The sequence below is a fragment of the Rissa tridactyla genome, chromosome 16 (assembly GCF_028500815.1).
Source record: "Rissa tridactyla isolate bRisTri1 chromosome 16, bRisTri1.patW.cur.20221130, whole genome shotgun sequence".
Lineage (NCBI taxonomy): Eukaryota > Metazoa > Chordata > Aves > Charadriiformes > Laridae > Rissa > Rissa tridactyla.
Window position 1 is genome coordinate 4,354,357 of NC_071481.1, and position 27,322 is coordinate 4,381,678.

At 52.6% G+C, this 27,322-nt stretch overlaps 1 protein-coding gene across 8 annotated transcripts in view; it reads left to right on the top strand.

Annotated features, from left to right (window-relative positions):
• The window catches only part of CASZ1 (castor zinc finger 1), a 243,292-nt gene that overhangs the window by 113,440 nt on the left and 102,530 nt on the right, over positions 1 to 27,322 (top strand). For 7 of the 8 annotated variants that reach the window (XM_054222318.1, XM_054222316.1, XM_054222314.1 and 4 more), the window contains one exon: positions 17,498 to 17,570. Coding sequence is in view for 1 of the 8 variants with exons in the window: in XM_054222322.1 (XP_054078297.1) it covers positions 17,567 to 17,570 (4 nt within the window). In the remaining 7 variants the exon portion in view is untranslated. The remainder of the gene's footprint in view (positions 1 to 17,497; positions 17,571 to 27,322) is intronic. The other variant, XM_054222315.1, reaches the window with a different exon arrangement.

The window sequence follows — 27,322 nt, forward strand, 5'->3', positions numbered from 1 at the left end:
AGGCAGAGCCCATGCCTTCAGCATCCAGCTGGTTGCAGAGGTTTGTGCACAGGCAATGGGAGCAGAGGTCTCATTAACACTGGATGAGGTCCTAAAACAGCCTTTCCCAATGGGATCCCACGTGGAGTTTACCAGATGGGCGTTCTTAGTTTTTTATTCACTCTTTTTCTCCTTCTTCTCTTTCCTTCATCTTCTTCATCTCCTCCAGAGATGAGCGAGGAGAGGTGCTGATGTTCAGGGCTGGATTTGAAGCAGAGGATGAGATGCCAGCTAAGGCAGGAGAGACCTAACACTGATTTTTATGGTGAAAACATTCTGAGCTCTTCTGTTGAAATCTCAGCAGCGCGTAAGATGGGATGAAACACACTTTTGGGAAGGGGAGGTCAGAGACTGCAATATCCTTTTGGAGAAGGGCAGAAAGCCAAGCTCTGAGACTGTTGGAGAGGGAAGAGGAGAGGAGGGTGAGGAGAACGGGTGCGAGTGGTGCTGCCAGGAGGCCAGGGCTGGGCACGAAGCGGGATTGCGTGTGGCAGTGGAGCCGTGCCAGCACGGATCCCGTTTGGCCGGAGCAGCGAGGAGCCCGCGTGGATGTGGGTGTGCGGCGGCGGGAGAGCCCGGCCGGGCGAGAGCGCGCTGGGGCAGGCGCGGGCGAGTGGCGGCAGCGACTTCCAGGCGGATGATTATTTTATGGAGTCCTCAGAAGTCCAAAGTTATGTGTGTTTGTTAAGCGCCGTAACGCTGAGTTTATTTAATGTGGTTTTAACTGCCGCACGCTTTTATAAATCAAAATAATTAAAAATAATAAATTTGAAGGTTAAACAACAGCCTGCACTGTGGCAAAGAGAAGAGAGAATGTCTCCGGGCTGTGTTTGCGGGGAGGGAAGCAGGGGTTCCTGACGACTGCCTGCGCCGCTGTCACATCGCCTGGGGCACAGGGGCAGATTTCAGGCTGGGGTAGCAGGGGAAAGGCAGTGCCAAAGTCCAGACTGTGGCACAGACCCATCTTTTCACACCCTGTCGAGGCTATCATGAGGAAGAGCACATCCAAGGGGCAATGGCAGCCCCAGTTGTGTCTTCATGACAGCCCAAGATCTCTGGTTCTTTTCCCCTTCTCCTAGTTTAAAAGCACCTATAGACACTTGGGTTTGCCATCCTCCTCATAGGATTTTCCGGCTATCGATACTCTTGTTGCAGGGCATTTCTATTGATGCCACATCTCAGCTTGCATTATTTACACAGAGCTATCGAATCTGTCCCAGTATTCAGGACAGCCTGACAGAACCTAGCCTCCCTCTTTAAAGGTTAAACAGGCCGGGTCCCCTCGCAACGTGGGCTCGGTGCTTGGGAAATGCAGGGCTCTAAACAGCCACCTCCCCCCCTTTTCATTTTAGCTCAGAAAGGTTACCCTGAGGCGCCTGGGACTGGGAAGTGGAGGGTGCTGGAGAGTGTGCGTGTCTCTTTAAATGCTCTTTGTGTCAGCGTGATAAGGAATTTGATGGCTTTATCAGAAATACCAAAGCTTTATTTAGCAGGGTGAGGCGAGCGCCACTCGGCTCCACACAATCTGCTGATAAATTGGAAAAAAAAAAAAAAAAAAAAAAGGCAGTGGGGGGAGGAAAGTCTAAACTTTCGCTGATTGCATTTGGGCATGGCCCAGCTTCCAGGGGACACAGAGCTGGGCACATCCCGTGCCCGACCGCAGCCGCTCTGGATGGTGAGGCCAGGTGTGTATTAGTGGCCTTGCTCAAGACCAGAGCTCTTTTAAAGGACAGAAGCAACTTGGTTTTATCCCATTTGATCTTTTGGTGTCACCACTGTTCACCTAGTCGTATCTCTCACATTCTCCCTTTTCTTGTCTTGTCCCCAGTTTGCTGCATGTCTCCTCTTCCCTTTCAGCTCTGCCCATGGGACTCAAACATTTTTCACGAATGTCTGGCATATGATGCGTGCCTTTGGATATTAAGGCCCTGGTATTCTTTCTGCATCCCTCAGGCTGTGGATCTCAACAAGATGTTTGGGTTTGGCTGCTCTCTGGGTCTCATCTCCTTTACCTGGAGTCTGGCTGCCAGATCATATAAGTGGGAGGCAGCAAGGTGGGAAAGGAGAGGTGTCCCATGGAGTCATTAGGTGCAGTGCGGAGGAGACTTTTGCAAAGCGTCCCTTCTGCAGAGAGATGAGGCCAGTGTGGGACTGGCAGGGAGCTCACAGCTGGAATGGGAAGCATCCCCAGATGAGATCTCTGTCCCAGCCTGGGTTACTACCCCAGCTGCAGGAGGACCGGCTGACATCTGAGAGGTATATCCATCCTTGGATCTCGCTGTCCTCCCAGTGTCCAACTGAGCTGTGAGAGGATGTTTGCCAGTGCTAACTCCCTGGTGGTGGGCATACCAGGAGTAGGCTTGGTTGAGGAGCTAGTGTGGGTGAGCTGCTGGCTCTCCCAGAGCAGAGGTACATAATCCTATTTAGACTATTGCAGACCACCACACCGTGGGGAACCCCTGCAGCAAGGGAAAACCGAGTCAGAGAAATCCATCCACTGTTGATGGGTTTAGGGAAGGCGGTGCTGAGTGAGGAGGCTGGGATGCATGACCCCATCCTGCTAGCACTGTATAATGTGCTTATGCTGCTTTGCTTCTAAATGGGCTAAACCTTGATTTGGTGGTTAAATCGTAGAACTGGGAGTGAGGCCTCTCAGTCTCCAGCCACAGCTCTTCCACCAGCTCCCCCATGGAAATCTGCTGCCTTCTCCTTGCCTCTGTGAAGGGGCTCCCTGCACAGGAGCAGAGCAGCACCCAGGTTTGCAGCAGAGCAAGGAGTGTGCGAGGCTTTCCAAAGGATGCACATTGCCATGGCTCCTCCAAGGTCAAAGGAGTTGTGCTGCCTTACTGAAACAAGTCTGGCCCCATGTTTCTGTAGCACTTTGAGATCCGACTTGGGAGGAGCTAGAGTCAGACCCAGTATTTCTCCTGTTTTGTGTTTATCATTAACACATGACATCTATTATATATTGTTACCATGTTTTGTTGTTCATCGCGTGCCTGCAAGCAGGCCACACACATTGTGACAGTTCTGGTCCCTTCCTGATCTCGTGCCTCCACACCTTTTCTTTCCATCCTTCTGTTCATTCTTACTCCTCCTCTTTCCTTTCTCTCTTTCTTTTGATTTTTCCTCTCTCCTCGGCTTGCACGCACGCACACACACAAACACATACACATACAGAGCTCTTTCACAGTTGGATCATCTGTTCTTGGCTCTCGCCCACATCTCTTTTTGATGTGGTTTCTAGAGGGTTTGGGCCAAGTCCCCCATTTCTCTCTCTGTCATCAGGAAGCCTGCTGCAGCCTCTGATTCCAGCCGGATCTGGTTAACTCGCTCTTAGGAAACCTTGCCACCTACCAGAGTAAGACTGGTGCTGTAAGCCTGGCTGGAAAGGAGAAAGAAGGCTGGAGCTGCTCTAAGTTACAGCCTGATGTTCTGGGCAGTTACTCATGATTTACACTAATGTCCCTGGGCACAGAACAAGGTCCTGAGTTGATGCAGCACGGAGTGTCCGGAGGCGCTGGCCGTGGAGCTACTCATTTGGAAGATCTGTTTCCCTTGGTGGGGTTGTGTGGTTCTTCTCCTCTGCAAAGCAGTGCCCTGAGCTCTAGGCCAGGCTGTGGCTCTCAGCTCTCATTTTGGGGCTTCCCATGAGGGAGTAAAGCACATTTGATCTTGATCGCAACCTGGGGCATCTTTTGGCCTGCTTGAAGCCCTGTCCAGTGCATTGCTGGCCTTCTAGCTACTGTATGGGAGGGCAACCTGTTCACTTAAGCACCAAATCAGAGAGAGCTGTGGTCCCTGGGAAATACAGCTTTCAGTCCTAGCGGGAATTCATCCTCCTTTGGAAGGCAGCATAAAGACGGTGTAATTGTGCATGAGACAGGGTGAGTAGACAAGTTTAGAAAAGGCTTAACAGCAATTAGGTTTAAATGACCCCTCTTCTCTGGAAGGTTTCAAAGATCCCAGGTCACTTTTGGGAAGAGAGGCTTTTCTGAGTGCTCCTTGTCTGATTTCTCTCTCTGTGGCAGCAGAGTGGCTGCATCGCAGCTGGCTGCGCTCAGAAGTGCGTTGGAGTCCCCTGGGGGCTGCTGTTAATAGTTGTGCTTTCAGCACAGAGCGGGTGGATTGGACAAGAGGACAGAGGCAGGGGACATGGCGCGCTCTTCTCAACACCCTTCTTGTGAACTGCCTCCTCAAGCTGCCATTGTGGCTTGACTCAAATCCTGTTAAGTCGGTGGCAAAACTTTCACCAGCCTCAGTGCATGGGCCAGTAAAGAGCAAACATTGTCAGTCAGGTCAGTTCCAGGGCCAGGGATGGCTTTAGGAAAGAAATACCTGAGAGACAGTTTGCTTTAGTAAAACGGGGAGAGAAGTGAGAGTAGATTGCTTTGGGCATGGGTAATGGGGCATGGAGACCTCGCTGACTCAGCCAGCACTGCGAACTCTGTCCTGGTCACTCAAGCTGTGGCCGCTTGTCCTCTTGTCTGAACCGAGCCCATCATCTCAGCCTGCTACCCAGCAGGCTCGTGTCCCCTGCCACAAAGCATCTTTCCGTGTGGCACTAACCGTCCCTTGCTGGCCATACCAGCCAGGAGCGGGGGCCGGAGGGGCTGTGGAGCCTGGACCCCCTTTGGCTTCTCTTGCAACTCAGTGACAAGGTGGGGACAGTTTGCCCCGTGGCTGCCCAATGCTACTCTGTGCACGCAGCCCACCTGCAAACTTTGCATTTGCTGCAGCCAGTGATCCTGGACTAAATTTGTTCCTTTCTAAAAGGAAAATTTGAATAGAATGGGCTAAAAAGCCGCGGGCTCCCCCAGTGTGGGCCTGGGGTGCTGGGACAGCATAGCTCCTCCCTGAAGCTGGCTAATAGAAATCAGTCCTGATTAGGATTAGTCCAGCCAGCACTGAGCTGGCAGGCTGATAATCTAATAAAAATTCCCAGGATTGGTTTACTCTGGGGAGGATTTGCTCTGGACGCGGGAGGAGCAGGATTAGCCCAGCTGTGTTAGGGAAGGGAGGGCAGCCGAGGGTGGGCAGGGAGGCTGCCGAGAGGGTGGGGGGAGCGAGACAGACAGCAAGAGTAAGTGGAAGTGACAGGGTCAGACCGGGCCTTTGTCCTACAGCCTGATTAGAGAGTCTGCCCCCAGTTTCTTACACTTTGGGATGTTGTCGGACAAACTGGAGCTTAAATCTGTCAGAGCGCAGTAGAGATTGGAGTTGACGTCCCGGGAACATATTCCTTGCTGTGCAGAAATCCAGCCCTGCTGGGAAAATGTAAAATGCCCATCCCAGCCCCCTCTGAGCTGGAGGAGATGTGAGCTCAACTTCTTCCTTCAGCTGTGTTGGGTGGTTGAGGCTGAGCAGCAGAGAGGCTTGTCCAGAAGCAGGTATCTGCCGTGAGTGGTCCATGTCCGATTCCAGACTGGTCTCTCCAGCTTCATCCACTGATGCAGAGGAAGTCCTGGAAGCCAGGTTGTTGCTCTCCAGCTGAAATCACCAGGCTTTGCTTGACGTGGTGGCAAAGGCACCCACCATGTGTGAGTGAGAACTTGGCAGGAGATCCCTGTTCCTCCAGGGAATCTTAGAGTGGGCAGAAAAGCTCCTTTGTAGGCAGGAAGGAGGCCTGAGGCTGCAAGTGGTGACTTTGCAGACTGGAGGTGACAAGGACTTTGTTGGCTGCTGTTGTTGAGGAAGACAAGGAAGGTCTTCTGCAGGCACTATTAGCCAGACCCCAGCTGTGCAGGCACTGAGGAACACGTTGCTAGTTTTCTGGCAGCCCTGAGAGCGTTCCATGACCCACCTTGAGTCGCCTGGGGAGCTGCTGGTGTGTCTGGTGCAGAGCAGAGGCATGGGGAGCTCCTGTCAGCCCTCATCTGGCTGCTCTGCTGGTTAGCGGAGGGAATCCAAGCTGCCTTTCTGCTGCGGGGCTTCTCAGCCTGTAGGTCCTGGAATGCCTGTGAAAAACAGAAGTGACCCTGAAATGTGCATGCACATTCACAGAATTTTAAAGCAAGAATACGTGGCGGAAGAAGAACAAAGACTCAAAGTTTTCACCTAGGTGTTGCACAGGATGATCTGTGGATTATTTCAGACATGTTCTAGTGCGTCATCTAAAGGTGTCCTTACAGTTTGCTCTGGCTTCCTCAGCCGTGTTGTTTAATGCTCCCTAGACAAGGCAGGAGAGAAAAGAGCCCCACAATCTTCTGAACTCATCCTTTGACTCTCCCTGCTACTCTCTTCTCCTCCCCTTCAACTCATCTGGACTGCCTCTTCTGTTACTTGCCTGGGAAGTTCATCACAAAATCCCAGACTCTTTAAATGTATTTTAGCCCTCTGGGGACACTGCAGTTAGATAAGGACTCCTGCAAAGAGAGACCCTTCAGAGCATTAACTGGGGAGTCCTGCCTGGAGCAGAAGAAGCAGAACAACCACTCTCTGTGTTTCTGGACACAAGGCAGGAGGTGTATAGGGTGCAAACCCCCGCCTGGAGTCTGAACTCCACAGAGAAATGCCCTCAAAGCTCCAGAGGTTGCAGACTGTGTGAGGGGTTTTTTTCCCCTTTAACAGCTGCAGCTACTGTGGATGGGCTGGAGCATTTCCCAGCGGAGTGCATCTGTCTGTGGACCAGCATCCTAAAAGCTCTGGGGTCTGGCAGTTGTTTGGGAAACACCCCCTGACCGTCAACCGCCACCCCCACCCCAAAAAGAAAGCAAGAAAAAGCCTCTAAGATGAAACCAAGATAAGTAAATAACGAGAGCACTGTCCTCTCCAGGCTCGGGTAGCTGCATATATGATTGTCAACTTGATGAAATCCCCCCGGATGTAATGAGCTGATTTTCTGCTGTTAATATTGCATCTGCTGATGAAGGATTCGTTAGGATAATGGAACGAAGCTAAAATATAAATGACTCGCTGTCAAGAAGCAGCTTTTGCTTGTGTTCTCCTGACAGTTCCTCGGCCATGGCGAGGGAGTTTTGTGTGCTCCGCACACGTTTGCGAGGTGTGTGCGCTTATTTGGTCCTGCATGTATAGGGACACACGTGTCAGAGTATGTTCCCAACGAGCCGATTGCCCTGGTAGCCTGGAAGCCCACGGCACATGCCCGTCCCAACCTGCTGGCACACTGCGGGGCGGCTGAGGCGCTGGCGTTTTGCTCTGTGCCAGTGACGGCTGCTTTTTGCCTGCCAGTGGGGACCGAACCCTGCTGCGATCGAGAGCAGCGGCCAGAGAAAGTTGCTCCTTTGCCTGGCTGAGGTGAGGGAAGGTGTGCTGCAGGGAAAATTTCTCCACTTTTACGCCAGGTCGTTTTTGTATCTGGCATGTTCCTTTTTTTCCTTTCGTTTTGTTGCCAAAGTTACTGGGTTTTCTTTCTGAACGAGAGAAATCAGTTTAAGCATGTTAGAAAGTAAATCTGACCTTTGCTCACAAAGCATTTTGAAATACAGAGCATTATTTTCATTGAAAAATGCAAAAAAGATTTTGATAAAAGTGGTCTTATTATTGCTGAGTAGTAATCTTGCATCTGTGCATCAGATCTCAAGGTTCTACTGTCTGTTTTGAGAGATGGGGTTGTTTTTCCTTGCAAAAAGTAAAATAGAATCAGCTCCGTCATTGAAGGGATTTCAACTTTAATACAATTTCGCACACGTGTTCCCAACACTAGTTTGCTTGTCTCATTTCAGGGTTGTGAGCACACATCCGAGCGTGTGTTAAATCTTTGTTATCGGATGTGCAGGGAGGAAAACCCAAGAATATGTTTACAAGTATCTTTGGTATCTTAGACTTTCTGTACATTTTATAATAGCATTAACCAAAACATAACATTGCCAACCCCTCATTTTACCCTCTGCCTAAGGACATTTGGTGTTTTCCCTTAAAGTCCATGTTTCTGGACACAGGAGACCAAATGAGAATCACAGCTTTCATTATTTGTTTGGGGTTTTTTTTTTAGTTTTTAATCACATTTCTCGCTCTTCTGATTACCAAGGAGGAAAAAAAAAAGAATGAAAACATGAACTGTAATGGCTCAAAAATGAAATTAAAAAAGGCCTTGCTTTCTATTATTATTTTTCAAATCACATTTTTCAGTCAATAATGTCAGGGATCAGAGCAGTGATTTTTATTTTTTTTTAATAGCTGGAGACGGCACTCTCAGATGTGCTGTTTTTCCGGAGGCGTGAGGCAGTGGTGTCCCAGCCCCTCTGACCTGCACGTCTTTACTGGATGTTCATTCTCCTCTCCGAGTCCAGCAAAGCCTTGCCTGGCCCAGCCGTACTTTTGGGGAGTTCCTCTCACTATTCAGACTCTTCTCCTAGCACGGAACATCGGTGGTTTAATTGAATCATTCTTTACAAAAGACCATGAATATAAATGATGGGGGAGGGGGGGAGACACATGAATATGATGCTAGAAATTTTGCATTGAAATATATTTGATGGAAAGCAGCTTTCTGATGAAATGAAATTTAGAGTGTGTGCCTGTGTGCGTGTATAAACATGTATGTGTCACTTTTTCAGCCCTTTTTGTGTCAACATTTCTTTGCTCTTCCTCATGATAAACACTACAAGGAAGAAGATTTTCAACTAAAAAATTACTTTACCCAAGATATTTGGTAGGAAGAACAGTCCTTTTCTGACCCGTGTTCTGTCCGAAATTCAGCTCGTTGTGCGAACGTAAGGAAATAAGTGAGGCAGCGGTGCCTTGTGCTGGAGGCAAAGTGGAAGGGACATTGAAATCCAGTGCTGGCTGCAGGCATCTTCCCTGTCCCCGTCCCACGGAACCCCTACAGGTGACTGCATCAGGACTCTGGCGTGCCACAAAAGGCAGAGCAGGGACACTTTCCAGGGGCTCAGAGTTACTCCCAATAGGAAGGTGGTGTAGTAAAGGTGGAAAGTCTTTTGTCTCCAGCACTTTCTATTGCACAATCTTTAAAGTCCCAGACTCACAGAGGAAACAGCCAGTGAACAATTTGCAATTTCTTTGCTGCCTCTTGGCGATAGTAACGTAGCCAGTCCCAGGCAACTGAAAGTCGTAAGCTGGGCTCCAAAAATGTGAGATCATCCTAGAGGTTTTGAGACGGAGGAGGTAAATGCCCAAGGGTATGACATTCTTGGACTCACTTTCTGAATCCTTCAGCCTTTCTGGGCTTTTCTCTGCAGAATTAGCCTTGGCAAGGGAGGGGAGGTGGGCAGGGAGGTCTGACCAGCGTCCTTCCCTCTTGGCATCTCTGAGGCTTTTTAAACCAGTAGCTTAAAGGCAAAGAGCCAAATCCCGAGCCAGCATAAACCAGCACAGCTCTGTCGGTGTCAGCAGGGCCTCCCTGATTCACACCCACTCGGGCTCTCCTCCTGGCCTCAGGGAAACTCTTTTGAGGAATTTGGTGGCAAATTCAAGCACTGCTTGCCTGGGACAGTGTGTCTGTGTTAAGGGAGGGGGCTTTGGGTGCTTGCTGGACTTGGGCAGGCTCGACCTACAGCAACCGGCCTGGGGAGCAGTTGCAGTCCCCCTTTCCCCAAATCCTCCACTCTGTTTTTTCCTTCATTTCCACTCTTGCCCAGGTACCCCCAGGGCCCAGCATGCCCCATCACCTTTTCCCACGTACCAGGTCTCTTGGGCCATCACTTGGAGCGTATATGTGTATTTCTATTTGTCACACTTTTTTTTTTTCTGGGGTCCCCTGCTTCATCATTATCTTAATCACTGTTGTGTTAAGTTTCATGCTTCCATTGACCTTTATTTTCGGCCTGGTTATGCTGTTTATCTGCCTCTGACACTTGTCCCCTGGTGCTATTGCCAGGGAAACCCAGCACAGAGGCCTTTCCCTTTTCCCCCACCCCCTTGTCCCTTTCTGTTTAATTTTTTTCTTTCCTCTTTTTTTCTTTTTTTTGTCTTTTAACATGGTTTTCCTAAAAAGTTTTTTAATCAATCAAATTTGAGGCAGAAAATAGGCTTGGTCACGCCTGGTCCTTGGGTCGTGTGACACTCACTCAGGGTCCTGACAGCTCCTCAAAAGGGGCACCCGGGACGAGGAGAGGGGGGGCGGCAGCACGTTTCCCCAGGAAAGGGCCCGTTTCCATGGCACTGCCCCCACCTCTCCGCCATCCGCCAGCCTGACGTGGGCCTGAGGCTCTTCAAAAGGGGCGTTGGGAAGCGTGCGTGTGTGCGGGTCCGGGGAACAAAACGGTGGCATGGGGGCGGTGGCGGCGGGGGCGTGCTGGCTGCGCTGACAGCTGCCGGGGTTCTCTGCCACCGGAGCTCATGGGGAGCCAGTGGCAGCGACGGCGGTTGAGCCAGGGCCCCAGCCAAACCTGCATAATCAGGGGCTTTTCATAAATGCCCCATTTTTCATCCCCATCTAAGGCATTTGCTCCGAGAGAGCCGGTAGCCCTGACGTGGAGGGACAGCACTCCTGAGTCCTGGTGCGCACCCTGGCTCTGCCCTCCTTGCTTGCCCTGCTGCCCCTGCATCCTCCTCCTCCTTTACCCTCATCTCCGCAGGGTAGCAAGCGCCCGTTCCTCTGCCGAGCTGCACCTCGTGCCCCTCCGGCTCTGGCAGGGCCCTGCCGGGGTGGGATGGCGCAGAGAGTGTGGAGCCACTCATGGCTGCATTGATGGCGCCAGCTCCTGCCATGGCAGGACCTGGTCTCCACGTGTGCCTTGCCATCCCTGGCACTGTCGCTTTTCTCTCAGGTCCCCCCTGCTTCCCTCACCTCCGCCTCTCCCCGCCTTGCCCTGGGAGACCACTTGCCCTTCTGCTGCCTTCATCCAAGGCTCTGTGCGGGGGATTTTAAAGCCCTTTTTTTCCCCCCGCCCCTTTCCCAAGCTCTCTTCTTTCCCTCTGCTCCCTCCTGTCCTTCTTTCCCCCATGCCCTTTCCACTTCTCCATTTGTGCAGGGTCTTTTTCTCTCTCTCTTTTTTATAATTAATGATTAGTTTTAATTGGTTTGCTTAGGCAGCCTGACAGCAAATTAGCAGGAGCCAGCCCAGGGCTACCGAATGCCAAGTTTGGGGACTGCTGTGCTGTACAGATGTGGGGGCGGGAGATGAGGTGAGCTCCTTGGGATCCTCCCTTGGCACCCCCTTCCCACTGTGCTGGGCAGTGCCGTAGCTGCTCTGTGAGGTGGGGGTCCAGGGCCTTTCCTGGGTGCCATCGGTGCTGGGAAGCTGGGACCAGCTGGGGATTGGGACCAGCAGGGCTGGCGTCTCCTGTCCCTCTGTCCTGTCCTTGTCTCCAGCACTCCAGAGGTGCCCAGTGGGCACCAGATGGCCCCTGTCCCTTTTCTACTGCCCAGCACTGGTTTTCCTCCTTCCTTTTGCATCACCTTTCTTGAGCGGGACTGGGCTCTGCTCAACAGGTTTGAGCAGAGGGGGAAGGGGTGAGAGCCAGGGCAGAATTTCCCCAGGGAGCGCTGTGCCGAGGGGGAGTCCTTGGGAGCAATGAAGCAGGCGGCTCTACCCAGAGCTAAAAGGCAGGTAATGGGGAAGGGGTGGGAAGGGGAGGGGGGCTTTGCTCTTTTTCTTCCTTCGCAGTGATTTCCCTTTGCTTTGCTTTTCTTTTCTTTGCCTTTTTTATAGCTCCCATTTTTCTTTTTTATGAGAGAGAAACTGCAGGGTTCTCCCAGGGCTGGGAAGAGCACTCGGTCCCAGGCTGCTCACAGCCAGATGGAGGGGAAGAGAAGGGGGGCAGTGGGCCTGTAATCCTGGGAGGAGAGTTTTCCTGGTTAAAGAGGATTGAGGATGGAGTCTAGGACATTTCAGCAGGTTTTTTTAGGAAGAAGGGGCAGACCATGACCTATTTGGGACACTTGTTACACTAATCTTCAGCACAGAACTTCCCTGCAAGTGCTGACAGCTGTGTAGCCCTAACAATCAGGGGATGTAGTTGGTTTGTATTGCGCTACTGGTATTGCCTTGTTATGGCAGCCAAGAAAGGGGGAAACAGGAGATACCACAAGTTGCCCTCTCCTTCAGCCCATGTGCTTTTCCCTGAGCAGCCCACAACGGGTAGATGAAAACTGGGTGTGACTGGGCCGTGAGAGCATGCGGGGTTCTGTCCTGGAGAACTTGGGGTGTCCTTCAGCTGCCCATAGCTCTGTCCCATCAGTTGTGCCGGTTCCTTGCCTTGGTTCACCAGCTTCTCCCCCTGCTCAGGCCAGGCTTGGGCCAGTCCAGGGACACTTCTGTGCCGCTACCCCATCCCCTCGCTCCTGAGAGAGGGTGTGAACTGCATTCCTCTCAGCATCGGTGCCTAAGCAGGGTCCACGGCCCAGGGCCCACGCTGGGCTCGCAGAGGAAAGGGATGGGTTTGTATCTGCCTTTTGTTCTGAAACATCTCAGCAGATGACAAGGCTCAGCTGCATCTATAGAGCAGCCAGGATATTCCAGTCTTTCTGCAAAACCAAGAAGGCTTGACGGGCTGGTGACAGGAGGGGGTGTTTCTTGTCCCCAGCAATCCTGGACCTTCTCGCTTCAGGTGTTAATGGGTGCTTTTGCCCTTTACGAACACCAGTCCAACCCTCCAGCTGTTAATATCTACATATGCCTTTTTATGGGATCCAGAGCACATGCAGAACTGAAATCAGAGGGATCTGATGTCTTCCTGGGATTTCTGTCATACAGGAACAGCCTTTTCGTCAGTCACAGAGGTCCCTGCTGTATTCCAGATTCATGAAAGATGGAAGCCAGCGCAAACACGTCTGCTAGCAGATCCGTGTGGTGTTCAGCTGTGAGTGTACTGCAAACATCACGCTGTGATACCTTACTGCAGCCTGGCCCCTTCCCCAAAGACCCCTACGTTTAGAGCTCACTCAGGTGAAAATACTGATAACGCACGTAGAGACTGATGCTGCGCAGGCGTCCCCCGAGGCTTGGAGGCTTTGGTGGCAGTGCTCACTCCTCTGCCCCTGCCCTGTTCAGGACATACTGCTGTGCATGCCCACACCGCTCAAGTGTCACTCCCTGGTCCTGATGTGACCCTCAAGAGAGAGTCCCTCATGTGGCTTTGCCAGCGTTTTGGACCCTCGTTGAGCTTTGGGCCTCTGCCGAGCAAAGCTGGGGATGAGTCTTCCTTTCCTGGGGGGAGAGGGAGAGGGATGAGGGAGAAGTGTGGAAAAATACCTGCTAGAAAAGGCATTTCAGTTCATTTCAGTTCTCTGTGATCTTGGCTTATTCCCACAGCTGATGTCCATGCCATAGCAGAAGATGCATTTTGGACTGCTGCAAAACTTCCATGTTCTGCACACTTGGGAAGTCCTCTTTTCCTTTTCACGTACATCCACCCTCTCAGGAGGTGGTTTAAGACCCTTTTCACTTTCTTGTAGGCTGTTTACATTTCACTGCACTTCAGTGAGACAGAAGGGGCTCAAGGAGTTGGCCATACTCTGTGCACCCTCATGTGCCAACAGGAGTGGGACAGATCCTGCTGAGCCTGATTATGACCCAGGCCGTGTTGTCTGTTTGTCAGTCACATGTGGGCCGGTGCCGAGGAATAAGTCATGCTCAGACTTTTTTTGACCAGTGAGGCTTGGGCCAGGCCAGACGTGTGACCGTGTGCCCAAACCCTGTGCTGTAGCTCCGAACAGAGAGGCTTTTGCGGCACTCAGCGGCAAAGAGCTCACGGGCTGGCAGTGCTGTGGTGGCTGTATTCCCACCTGTAGGGCCAAGCTCAGGGTGCAGGGCACTTGTTTACCAAGTTTATTGCTGATTCTAGATTTCTCAGGAAGAGTTTCAAAAATTGTTAGTGCCACTGGAGTGTCCGGCACAGCGCAAAGTTAAAGGAAGGCACAGCTCCTTCCTGGTGAGAGCAGCCATCCCTCTCCCTGGTGTTCCTTCAGTTCTCATTTTAGCATTGTATGTGCCAATATTCGACCTCTCCCATTGCAATTTAGGGGACTCCATTATAATTATGTAGTTCTTGACAATTGAATAGCAGCTGAGGATCACCAGCTGTTTCACTGCAGAGCTACAGGAGGGAAACTGAGGCATGGGGCTGAAGGTACCTAAAGATGCCCTCAGAGTTTCCGGAGTGACTCGCCGAGGTTGCATGTCGCAGAGGCTGCCAACGCAACCCGTCATTGCAAATGAAACTGATGGGAGCGGAAAGCAGTGAGCCTCCTGCCCTGCATTTGGCTTGGCTTGCCACCCTTCCTCTCCTCTTCCTCCCCCTCCTCCTCCTCGCCGCCAGCACGTGCCCTCAGTCCTGCCTCGGCCAGCAGCCCGAGCCGGCTCCTTTAAGGCAGGCACGCCGGGGAATTGTGCACCGTGCCAGCCTTCGCTGCGAGTGCCTCTCCCGCTTCCCCCTCGGAAAGTTTCCTGCCCAATTGTTATGTGCGATCCGATCTGAAAGTTGCTCTCTAAGCTTCTTGTCACATTTTGACTTAATGAAGTGCAACTGGAGTGGGAATTGGGGTTCATCACGCCAGTCTCACTGCGCTCCCTTGTTGTCAGAAAACAGGGGCGGTTGGGGACCGTAATGCAACGCTGCAAGTCGTTATCATTCCGGTCAGTCTGTTTAACACAAAATTAAACAAAGAACTAATTAGTGCCTCATGAATTAATAAATGCGCAGTTGCCGGGTAGGAAGGGGAGGAAGGAAAAAAGGTTGTTGAAGGAAAGATACTGAAAAAGTCGAATTAGGATGTTGTGTCAAGGGGAAAAAAAAAATCTGAGTCCACTTTGGCGAAGAGTTTGGATCCATTGGTTTCCTTGGAATAAGCTCCCCTCCTCCTCCTGCATCGTGCTTGTCTGCTCTAGAGCAGCGATGTACGGGCAGGCATGGGGAAGAGGGACATCTGGATTTCTTCACGGTGTTCCCTAGAAGCTGGAGCTGGGATCCACAGGCCAGTAGCCAGATATAAATATTTATTCAAAGAGCTTTATGCCCAGATGCAGGAGCTGAGAGGTGCAGGGTGGCAGCCCGTCCTTGGAAAGGAGGGAGGCTTCGAAGATGGTCCTGGCGAGCAAGTCTCCTCTCTTTGTCTGAACACTTTGGAGCTTTGTACTTTCTGGTGAGGGGTGATGTGTCGTGGCTGGGCCCTGTCCCCAAAAGGTTTGTCTCCCTCTGACTCAGGGGAAGGAGCCAGCCCTTGGTCTCCCGAAGCAGAGGAGGGGGCTGGAGCAAGTAAAAGGGGAAGAGGAGGTCAAGGAGGCAGGGAGAGGCAGGGAGGACGAGGAGGGAGGGTGGCAGTGGGGTAAGCAGGAAGAGGGGCAGGGTGAGGTGGCACCCATGGCTTCAGAGGTGGCAACACATTGCTCACTTTTCTAGAGAATCCAAGATTGTCACAGTAACAGTGCATAATATCAGATTAACTATGTCCCAGCAACGCTCCCCTGCCCCTGCTCCTTGCCCTGTCTGTGCCGGCTAGCCCCGCTTCCCACATGGAGGTGTGCAGCGCCGGGGAGGACACCGGTGCTCTCGCAGCGGAGCCAGGTACACGGGCTGCGCCGAACGCCCACCCGGCTGGCCAGCCCTGCAGGTGCCGTGCCGTGCCCTGCCGCGCTGCGAGCGAGCGGGCTCTGCTCTGGCGCATTGTCAGGCAGGGAAGCAGGCAGAGCTGGGGGAGGGAAGAGTCCATCCTTAAGAGGACATGTCAAGTACAATTAGCGTTATCTGTCTAAATATGTACTGGGAACACAGAATACAAGAGGAGGCCTGGCTGGCTTTAATGGAGACATATGCAAGGTCATATTGCCTCATACAATCCCCCAATCTGATTTGGGGATTACACATTCTAAGTAAATTGGCGTTATTCCTCTTGCATCATTGATAAGCTGCGGCCGAAAGAAGGGGAGTAAAAAAAAAAAAAACAATTAAAAACTCAAACCCAAGAATTGACCGTGCACAGGGGCAAGGGAGTGAATCTGGGAAGGCAGAGAGAGTTACAGGCAGAAGGCTCAGGAAAGGGGGAGAGAACAAAAGGGAGGGAGAGAAAAAAGAGCATGACAGAATGGCAGAGAAAGTGATGGAAAGAGCAAGGAAGAAAGGGAGAACAAAGGGAAGAAAAAGGTGAGAGAGGGGATGAGAGAGCCAGAAGGACAGAGGGTGCCCGGGTGGGAGAAGGACCTCAAGGGGGGAGCTGTTCCTCCAGCCGTGTCCTCAGCCTTGTGAGCACCAGGATTTGCATGGGGAAAGGAGCCAGGCTGGTTATGCATCTTCCTTACCCGAGGGGCTCCCTGTGCTCCGTGTCCGTCCATCCATCTGGGATATCTCACCAGCTCCTTCCCGCTCTGGGTCCCGGCCAACACCAGGCATCTATCTTTGGCGCAGCATGCAGGCAGCGGTGGAGTGCAAGTGACAGGAGGAGGCCGTCCGCACGCACAGAGCACCAGGGCCCCAAAACACAGGGGAGAGCCACAGCGGCAGCACAGACTCCCCAGAGCCAAGTCCCTCTCACTTTTGCTCTCCGAGGGGCTAAAGCGGGGTCCCTATGAGGGGCTGGGTCACGGGGAGGTGTACTGTCAGCTGGTGCTTGGCGCAGGCGGTTTGGGCTCCTGGATTCAACCACAGACTCACTGTGCGTGACCTCTGGCCAGTTTTTCATTTCACTGCCACGTCTTGGGCAGTTGTGATAGCTGTTTTGGCAGGGTTGCAAAACAGAGACTGCAGGAATGGGGCAAGCACCCTTGCCACTGTGCATGAAGCCACTCCATGCTCCCTGTCACCTTCCGGCTCTGGGAGAGGGAAGTCCCTGGCTGGCTGGCTGTGGAGCAGTCCTCCCCCTCCCGCGAGCTCTCCTCCCACCCTGCCTGTGCAGGATAACCCCCTCCGGAAGTCTCACGGCACGGCTTTTATGCTCTGTCACATTTTTGGAACATATGGTTTTAAATAATTCAATTTACTTTTCATGTGTTTTGCTGTGACTTTTTTTCCCCTGTCCCTTTTCCCTTTCCTCCTCGCTCTGCATTCTCCAGGAAGGAAGACGCACAGATGAGTGGATAAGGGGGTTCAGTGCCTTGGGACCCAGTCCTGCACCCCATTGTCTTGTGCCCCATTGGTGTGCAAGGCAGGCCTCTGTGTTAGCACGCTGGTGAACCTCTGGGAAAGAGGGATCAGCAGAGGAAATGGGAAGATCGGAAAGGGAATAATTTGGCATGGAGCAGAAGGCACCCTTGGGTGTGTGGGCAAAGTACGGTGCAGACCAGCATGAGGTCTGTCTGTGGTACCTGGGAAGCAGGATTCAGGCCAGTAATAGCTGCTCTCTCTATGCTGTTGTTCCCAGCCCTCGTTAGGAGTCTCATGCACAGCGAAGTGCAGGAGTGCCGTGTGTCTCACGATGTGCATGGTGCTGCATGGTGCAGCCAGAAGCAGGAAAGCACTTTGTTCCCATGCGAAGTCGGAGTGCCCCGTGCTGGCCCTGCTTGCAGCTGGGTTCTCACCCAGCTTTTTTGAGTGTCTGTGCCTTGGCCCTTGGTCAGGTGCGCCCTGTGTATTAACTGGATCCTTTCTCTTCCCTCTCCAGGATGAAGTGAATTTAGAGAAGAAACCAGGCCTTGAAATCTCCGAAAGGTAGGAGAGACTTCAGACTGCAATGGGTATGTCACTACGCCCTCCTGGGTTCTCTTTTCCTCTGCGTGTCTCTCACACTTTATGGCCTGCTCGCTGTGGCTGTGTCTGCACTAGAACTTCTGGGATTGGACCATTTTTAGTTATAAAAAGAGATGAAAACAGAAGAAGGTCTAATGCAGACATGGCCTATGTGTGTCCTAATCCTGTCTTTGTCTTTGTACAGCAGTTGTTCTGGGCGCCTGATTTTGTCATTGTGGGTTTTCCTCAATATCTTCTCTACTGCCTCTGTCTTTACAGATAAAAAAAGTGTGTAAGGTCTTTAGTGAGCAAGGTACCACTTTATCTTCATCCATGTGGGCTGGTGAGAGATGGATAAGGTCCTTTCACTGAAAAGGATGCAGTCTCCATCTCCTGTGAAGTTTTGCTGAGCTCAGTTCACATAATTTAGGATGGTGATGTGCATGCTTTCCTCCTCTTCTGGCATATTTTTATCTGTCCAGACTGCAGCACCGTGCTGGTAGGATGGAAACAATTCTGTGTCTCCATCAGAATCCTGACTTTTATGGATTTTCCCTTTACCTGGACCCTCATGCTCTGTGTTACTGCAAAAACCCCAACTTCACAGTCTCCTAGAGCTGGATGGTCACTTAGTCCATGCCTGGTAAGAGTTAGATGCCTAGAGCCCAGGCAAATGAAAGGTGATTGCTTCTCTTAAAAGCCTTGTCTCTGTGTGCTGAGTAAGAGACCCTGTGGCACCTCGGGTGATGGTCACTGAGAAGTCTGTGCTGTGCCGAGGCAGTTCCTGCTGTCCTTGCCTCTTCGTCATGACCCCAGGGAGACTACAGTGCTCCCTTGTGTGTCACCTGAAGAGTTCCCACTCTCTTCCCCACATCTCTGTGCCGTACCCTCTGCAGCGCCGCCAAGTCTCGCCTCTGTCATTGCTTCTCTCCCTCCCCCAGTGCCAAGACCACTCTGGGACCAGCCTAGGGCAGGGTGGCGGTGGTGGTGGGGAGGGTGGGGAGCACTCTGCCCTGTGGGACGTCAGCTCAGAGGTGCTGGGAGCACTCTCGGCAGTGTGTCTGTGCTTGGAGCATCCCTGCAGCAGTGGGGACCCCCGAGCCCCAATGTCAAGGAGCTCATAGGCTGAGTCCGAGCGGTATCGGAGGGGCCCGGGCTGGCTGGGGTGGGAGGGGGCCCCAAGCCAGGCTGGCCAGTGTCAGAGGTGACCGGTGGAAGGCCAGTGTTATGTAAATACCGCTGCTGTAACATGGCAGGCCTGAATGGCCCTATGCGTCCATCCATCATTGCTGGGGAACAGAAGCCTCCCTGGGAGCACGGGGGGCCGGCAGCGCGGGGCATGCAGACACAGGCAGCATGTGCCCTACTCATAAACTGTTTGTTTTCTTTTTGTCTCTCTCGTTTCGGGGCACCCCACTGAGAGCAACTCTCTGTTTTGTCCTTGCAACCTCTTCCCCAACCTTCCCCCCACCACTTCAGCCCTTCCTTTTCCTCCCTCCTTTCCCCCGCCCTTAAAAAAATGGGGGGGGAAGAAAAAAAAAAAAGAAAGTCCCCAGTTCACATTGCGGCTTCTTTCTCTGACTTCAAAGGCTCCCCATCATTGTTTGGGATCGGCAGGCAGTGGCCCTGAAAACGTGATCACAGCCGGGCACAGTGTAGGTCACCACCGAGCGCCATGCTCCGCGCGCTGAAAGGAACAGGCAGATTCTTCCCTTTTCATGCTTCACAACCCTGGTTACAGCGCTCTGCCTCACCCGCGTGCTCCTCGCTGCGTGGCTATTCTTGCTCTTTTTTCCTCCTTTTCCTCCCGCCCTCCCTCTCTCTCTTTCTCTCAGGTCCCTCATTTCTCTTTCCGTTTGCTCTCGTTCTGCCCTCCTCTGTGCCCAGCATCACACGTCTCATACTTTCTTCTCTTTCTTTTTTCTGTTACTTTTCTTCCTCACTCTCTCCTGCCTGCTATGGCACTGCTGCCCCTTCTCTCTCTTCCCTCTTTGGCGCTCTGTTATAGAATCGCTGTTTTCTTTCTCCCTTTTCCCTCTCCTGCAGGTCAGGCTGGAGGTTGGTTTCCTCATGCTCCCCGTTCCTGTTCAGTAGCAGCCTTGCTCTGACATTTGCCCGTGTTTCTGTCTTCCCCTGTGATATCTCACTCAATGTGCCCTAAATTGCGGAGGTTCTGTAATCTCTGGATTAGCCCCAGACGGCCTGCAGTCCTGTGCTCCCTGCAAGGTGCAAGCCAACTGCTTTCATGTGCAATGGGCTTACTCCCCCAGAGTTCGGCGCAGCCTTACGTGGGGAGGCAGTCACGGTGCCTGCCAACAGCCTCGGCTTCCAAACTTGCTCTCTGGCTTTGCTGGTTAACCTGTGAGGAGCGGGCAAGTAGGGTTAGTGTTGAGGCCAAATTTGTGAAGCCAGGCGCGGACTTCACGTCTGTCACAGGGGAACAGAGGAAACGTTTGAGTCTTGTGGGTTTCATGTGGAACATGTTGCTGATGGTAGTGCTGGAGGGCAGAGTTAGGCAGGGGTAAGGCAGAGTGAAGCAGGCCCAGCAGTTTGCATGAGCATCTGAGAATACTTTTGCAGTGGATTTCAAGTGGGAAACATCTCCTCGTTGTTTTGAAGCTTGGGCGCATGTTTGGCTGCGCGGTGAGCCACAGTCAGACGGCAGCTCCTTGCCTGCAAACATCCCCCCCAGCAACACCAAGAGTTTCTTCTTGGCTGCAGCAGAAGAGCAGAGGACTCTGTACCCCTCCAGCACCCGGCCAGGGTACAGCCGCCCTGCCCGGAAACAGAGATCACGGTGCTTGTGCCTCTGGTGATTTGTGAGGTTGTTTTAATGCCGAGGAGCCCACCAGGACTTGTCTCTTGCTAAATAGGCATATTAAGGGACATTGCGGCAGGGGTTATAGAGTAATAATTTGTCCTAATGAGCTGGTGTCACGTTCTCCTAGGCCGAGCTGAGTGCGAGCAGGAGCCGCGGTAGGAAGGGGCTGCACTCGCTGACCCGTCAGCCCAGGTTAATGAAGTACCGCGCTGCTTGCGGGGTCGGAGAGCAGAAGCTCAGCCAGCCTGCGGCAGCTCGGGGGGACTGAGGGGAAGGATGGGGCTCTCCCCTCAGCGGAATGCCCCAGGGAGAGGCCTGTGCCCTGCAGGACAGAGCAGCAGGATGCACGTTATGACACTGCGATCTCCGTGCTGGGCTGGCGGGCTGAGTGCCACCGCATCCTCATCAAACCGTCTCTGCAGGCAGAGGTGAACCTGCTGCAGCTGGGGTTTGGCAGAGCTTTGTCCTCACGCCCTGCAGGACAGCCCAGGTTGGCATACGTGGAAAGGGGCTGGAAGAGTAAGAGAGAAGAGATCTCAGCTCTTTTAGAGGTGCTCCCAAGACTGGCAGGGCTGAGCTCCCACACAGCCAGACCAAAAGAAAAATTCCTTACGACATCAGGGAATAGGTGCAGGCAAGTGGCCAGTGGTGATGACCAGTGTCTAGCTGGGAGGTTTACAGAGAGATGCCACGTGTTCACCTTTCTCTGTGCACAGAGTGCATGAACAGCCAGAGGAAGTTCCCTCTGTCCTCCTTGTTCCCTCTTTCTCCTCCCCTTTTCCCCATGGCTTCCTGAGATCTTTCGCCTTGCATGGCAGCTCTTAAGCCCCTTCCATCCCTTCTGGGTAGGTGGGCAGCAAAGGCACAGGGAGAGGTCTGCCAGTGCCCCAAGACACTGAGGGCTCAGGCTGGCGGCAGAACATCCTGGGCAGCTGTGGTTTGAGCAGGGCTCCGCACTCTGCGGGACAGGGCAGGAGAAGCCAGGAAGGGGGAGTCCTGCCCCACCTGCTGCCTTGGGGATCCATGGTCTGCCTTGCCCTTGTGGATCCCACCACCTGCTCCATGCTGGGGCAGGACAGTGCCCATGGCCACACTGGTGCCCTGCAGTCTACAATACAAACCCTGTATACCGTCTTCCTCCTCCTCCCACCTGTCTTTCTTTGCTCCTTCCCCCCCCCCCGCTTCTCTTTGCTTTTCTCTGTCTCCATCTCTCTCTCCCTTTCATCTACTCGGAAGGCTTTACTCTACTTCCTTGTCACCCTAATTGATTGCATTAACCTTTCAGCGTATTGGATTTCCCCAGCACCGTGCAGAGAGCACTGTGCAATATGCTTATAATCTGGGCTGTAATGGACAGGGAGCAGTCAACGAGCCCCTGCTCCAACAGGTTCTGCTGACAACTTCTTCTCGGGGAGGGGGAGAGGGAGCGCGCTGGTGCGACCAGCACGGCGCAGCCCTGGCCTCGCTGCTCCCCAGAGAGCTGGGTGGCCGCGTTAGCTTGTGAGAACAGAGTACTTTAAAAAGGATCCAGCTTGGGGAGCATGGGGAAATGTCATATTTGACCTTATTCCCATAATTTTTCTTTGGGTCTGAGCCCCCCTCTCCCCTGTCTGCTCTGTCTACAGTTTTGTTCCATCTGTTCAATACTAAATTAATGTACGCTTTACATTTAGGCACTTGTGGCAGGATTTGGGCTAGTGGCAGGATGAGAAGACAGTATCATGGAATATGTATGTTTTTATATCATGCTTGCCTTTGCCTTTTCCTTTAACTTTGGTGTATGAGGATGTGAGGGAGGTGGACACATTTCCTGGGGTTTCAAAGATAAAAGCATAGGAATGTTGTGCTCATGAGGAAGACAGCACCAGGGTGCAGAGAGATCAGGAGGCAGAAGCCCTGAATTATCTCTCAGGCTTGGCCTTGGGTAAGTCCTTGCACTCCCTGGTACCTTATTTCCCCCCCCAGGATGGCGGAGCTGTGATTTCGGTGCCCTGTGACGTGCTGCAGAGTCTGCAGGAGGGCTGTGGGGAGAGCTGGGGCTGTTATCTGTGCTCACTGGGCAAGGATGGGAAAGTGGCTGCAGACAAGCATTGAAGCCACACAGCCAAGCGTCACTGCTCACGCTGTCTGCGAGGCAGAAATAAACCCACAAGATCAGTGGCAAGAGCATGTGAGTCTGCTGAAGGCCTGGTACCCTGCTGGTGGTCAGGGCTAGAGCTGAGAGATGCTTTGGCGTTCATTTATTTTAAAGGACTACAACGATGGATCTGCCACAGTCTTCTGGTGATGGTGCCCCCTTTAAAGTATCCCAGCGCAGGCTTCAGTTCAGCAGAATGCTTTGAGGACCGGGTTGAGTTTTGCTTAAGCCAAAGTTATTTAAGCACGTTTTTAGAAGTTCCATTCAACATGGACCATAGCATGAGACCTAGACCCTTGTGATGCCTTTTATAGCTCTCCTTTTTAAATAGCGTTTAGCACAAGAGGGGTCTTCATTTATGGTTATGGCTCCGTGTACAAACTAGCGATAGTGGAAGGGTTTCTGGTCACTTCGTAGGTCTTTAGCTCAAGAGTTATGTCATCTTGTTAAAAGCCGAGTTAGTCCTGCCACTTTAGAAGGTGGCCCACTCTGCCCTGGGGACGTTTAGAAACTTTGCAAGGTCCTGAGCACAGCAGGAGGAGGGGACAGGGCTGTATCCCAAAAGGCAACGGTAAATTCCCAGTCTCTGTTTTTCCAGGGGTCAGAGAGACAAAAAAACTTTATTCCAGGTGATCATTCCAAAGAGCGGGAGGCTCCTTACAAGCCAGGAGGTAGTTGAGGGGAGGGACTTTGTTTTAGGTTAAATAGAGAAGGAATAGGAACAGGAAGCAAAGGATGAGAAATTTAAAACGAACAAGAGAGAAAGAGAGCAAGCGAGAGCAGCACCTCCTAAATGGAAGAGTAAACAGGCACTCCGAGGCATTAACTTAATTGATTGTTCTGCAACAGGCTGAACGCTGTGTTATTCTGTCGCCGTGGCAACAACCCAAAAAAATTGTCAGCCTGTTTGGATGAAGTGAAGCGAAACATTCTCTAATTTGCGGTGATCCGGGTGTTTGTTTTCCTTCCGAAGAGGCGGGGGCTCTATTGATCTATTGTTTGCACAGAGCTTTTTTTTAATGGCGATATGGGGAAAGCAGGAGCTGGGGTGTGCTCCCGGGGCAGGTGAGGCGACGGGGGTGTCTCTGCTGTGTTTCCTCGGATCTGCTTTGCAGGGTGGCTGTGCAAATCCAGCTGAAACTCCAGCGGTAGGAACTGTCCCAGGGAAGCTTGAGGACAGGGGAAAGTGTTTGGCTGTGATGAGCTTGTGCCAGAGCTACTGCTTCGGTCCTTCCTCTTCTCATCCCTTTGGGTTCTTGCAGTCCCTTCTGTATTGCAGTCTCTGGTGTTAGGTAAGGACAGCTACAGCTGCCTCAGGGACACGAGCAGCTCTGTCACCCCCCAGCTCCCTTCCCAGATCCATACAATTCCATTTAATGTGTGCAGACCTGTGCCTGTGCGCACCCTGTACTTGTATGAATGTATTGTTGCACGCTCAGTACAAAAGAGGAGTCACGTTTGAGTTTTACCCCAGGACCACTGCTGTGGGAGGGTAACAAAGCACCCACTTGGAGCTATTAGAGCAACAGAGAGGTGAAATCCCTGGGCCAAAGGATGGGAGATTTTGTCCCAGGCTGCTCCAAGGGGCTGTGGGGGACAGGAGATAGGGATGGCCACAGTGGGATGGGTGGGAAGGGTGAATTCCTCCAGGCACAGCATGGACCAGACCCCAGGGGGCGGCACGGGTGGGAAGAGGCACCACAAGTTGTGCAGTGGCTTGTGCACCTCGTCAGCTGCATCTGGCCACACACAGCCCTGGGGGCCAGGAAGGAGCTCCTGGGTATGCCACTTGCTGTCAGCACATGCTTGGTTTCAGAGTGAAATGTCGCTGCAGCACTTCCTTCAGCTGGGAAATGTTCACTCAGAATGGGAAAGCCCAGGAGACCGGGGAACAAGCCCACGTGGCCAGGGGTGAGCAGCAAGGCCTTGGGCCAGAGACATGATGCCAAGAGACGGGTTCTGTGGCAGCGGAGGGGAAAGCTGGCAAAAAGGTGCCTTACAGGCCTGCAGCAGGGGGAACAGGCAAGGATGGCTCCGAGCCAGTGGGAGGGTGAGTGGCAGAGGTGGCTCTGGGCCAGCGAAGGAGAGCAGAGAGGGTTGCCTCGTGACAGAGGATCAGTAAGAGGGACAGGCTGCTGACCTTCCTTGTGCATGGCCCTGCAAGGAGGTTTTACCCTCTTGTTTGGGGTTTTCTGCACTCCTACGGCCTTCGGGCACCCCCGTGTTTCCCATCCAGGCAGATCATCCTCATTACTCCTTGGCAGTGTCCCAGCCCACACGCAGCTCAGTCCAGCTGCAGCACAGGGGCCGTCCTGTTGATCCCTAAGATTTCAGGGAGAGCTGTAGATTATGTTAGCGTCAAGTGCTGGAGAGTGTTGCTTTGTGGGGTGTGCAGGGGCAAAAACCCACAGTGTGTCACCGTGCTCTTCCTGCCTCCCTCCCTGCTCCTTTCTCTGTTGTCTCAGGGGGTTTTCCTCCTCTGTTTTGCTTTATCACCCTTTTTTTCTTCTCCCTCTCTCTCTCTCCCTCTCCTCTATTTCACTGTCTCCATCTGGTTTTTAACTCTTCTGCTCTGTTGCTCTTTCTCACAGTGTAGACATGGGTGGGGATAAGAGGCTGTCGCTGGCGGGTGAGCAATGTCCCTAGGCACTGTGTCCTGCTTGGGGATCTGTCCCCTGTGCTCCCGGTGGGTGTGCGTGGGTGAGGGCACCGTGGGCAGGTGAGAGAGGAGCTCTTCACATCTCCCAGGAGAAAGCTGAGCTGCCAGTGTAAGTTTGGTGGTTATTGGCGTCAGGAGAAGCTAAATAACCCTGTAACTGGTATGAAGGTGAATTCACGGTCTAGTGAGCACTGAAAATACGAGAGGGCTCTGAGACAGGCAAAGTGTGGAGAGGGGAATACAATTCGCCCATGGCTCAGGACAGTGCTGTGTCTGTAGAGCGGTGCAGGGACGTGTGCTGTTGCCATCCTGAGCGTCAGCTGCAGCTCACCGCCTTCTGGGGGGCCGGCTGGGACCAGGAGGGTGCTCAGTACTGCAAGTTTGGCGACAAATGAGGCACGCACACGTTGACACGGCAAGAACGCCTGCAGGGAAAGTCTGTGTACCTCTGGCTGCGGGCAGCCACGTAACGTCTGACTGCACAGCCCTGTACACATGCGTGGCTGTGTGCCCACATGGTGCCATGAGGCTGTGCACATACGTGTGCGCAAACGAGCAGACAGCAGACAGCCGGACCCACCCAGGATCCCGCAGGTTCACATCTCTGCGTGTCCTCCTGTGTGTGGATGCATCCACAGCCGTGCAAACATAGGGGCGCAGGCACACACATGCTACAAATACAGTCCTCTGCTGTCTGTGCCGGCTCGCAGTCAAGTCAAATTCCTCTCTGGTTTAAGTACACTCTAGTCAGGCAGCACAGACAGATTTATCCCAGCATATCGTGAACGTCTGTGTGGTTACCTGCTGTGAGCGGGAGAAGAGTTGCAGGAAATCTATTCTCCTTCCAGCTGGGAGAGGCTGATGCCTTGGAGTACCAGGAGATGTGCAGAGAGGAAAACCCCTTCAGCTTTTCACCTGGAGCTGGTAATCTCCTTGCGCCGAATCCCTGGAACCAGGGAATTGCATTTGAAGCTCAGCCAGTGGTGATTTAGTGTTAGACATTTGCAGAAGAGACTTTGATTAATTCGTAGTAAAATCAAGTAGCACTTGGGTGCCAGCACCACATTCCAGGGTGAGCCGGCGACCAAGGTGCGCGCTGGGCGGGCTGCCAGGTGCCTGAGCAATCCCCGCGGAGGTGGCAGCGCCATCCAACCCGCAGCCTCTCCCTGCTTGGGCTTCTTAATTATTAATTTATTTTTCTCCCTTCCTTGGCAAAAAAATAGTATTTGGTAACGACCTCAAATTGCAAAATGCTGATGATTTGGAGAATGTGTCACAGAAGCTCCAGGGTGATAAAGGGGAGACGAATCCCAGCCAACAATCCGGCTCAGCCAGTTTGCCTATTTATTAAAGAAAAAGCCCAGATCATTAACTTTTTTGTTGTTGTTCTGTTTGCCGGCAACTCCCTGCTGGCAACTTTCGGGCGCCCAGTAAATTAAACCGAGTATCGGCCTGGTTCGGGGCAGCCTGAGCACCTAGTTAAAGCTGTGAAATGCGTTAGAAACTGGCTTCGTTTATGTTAGCGCATGAATAAACCCTTTAGGGTACCACGCGAAAGTGCTCTCTGGCATAAAAGCGGTGTCGGAAAATCCTCACTTGCTGCCTCGTGGAGGGTCAGGTATTGTAACTGGAGAGCTGAGCTTCGCTTCCCCTCCCGCTGCTTGTTCACACAGTTAATTGCCCCTCGACACGTTGCTGTGCCATGTTGGTCCCCGGAGAAGCTGGGCTGGAAAAGAGCATCTGTAGGCACAGGCTTTGTTGGTTCTCCATTTGCCTGCTTGGTTTGGTTGTTGAATAAAGAACAGTTTAGGGATGGGCTTGCCTGCCTGGTGCCTCTGTGAACTCCGAAAGTTCCTTGTGCTATCAGGGAAGGGTGATCACGTCCCCCTCCTCTGGAACATCCCACGTGTTCGCTGAAGTAGTGCTTCAAGCAAAATCAGTTTGCTGAGGGCTCCAGCTTCCCTTAATTCAGTGTCAGGACCAGGCTTGCATGGCTATTATTCAAGAAGCTTTATCAGAAGCACAAAGCTAGCATCTGCCCTCCCGCTTCCCTCTGGGCATCACCAGCTCTCCTGCCCTGGGTTTGGCACACAGAGACTCGAGGGACTGCCTCACGGAGCCCATTTGCAGGCAAAACTCGTTT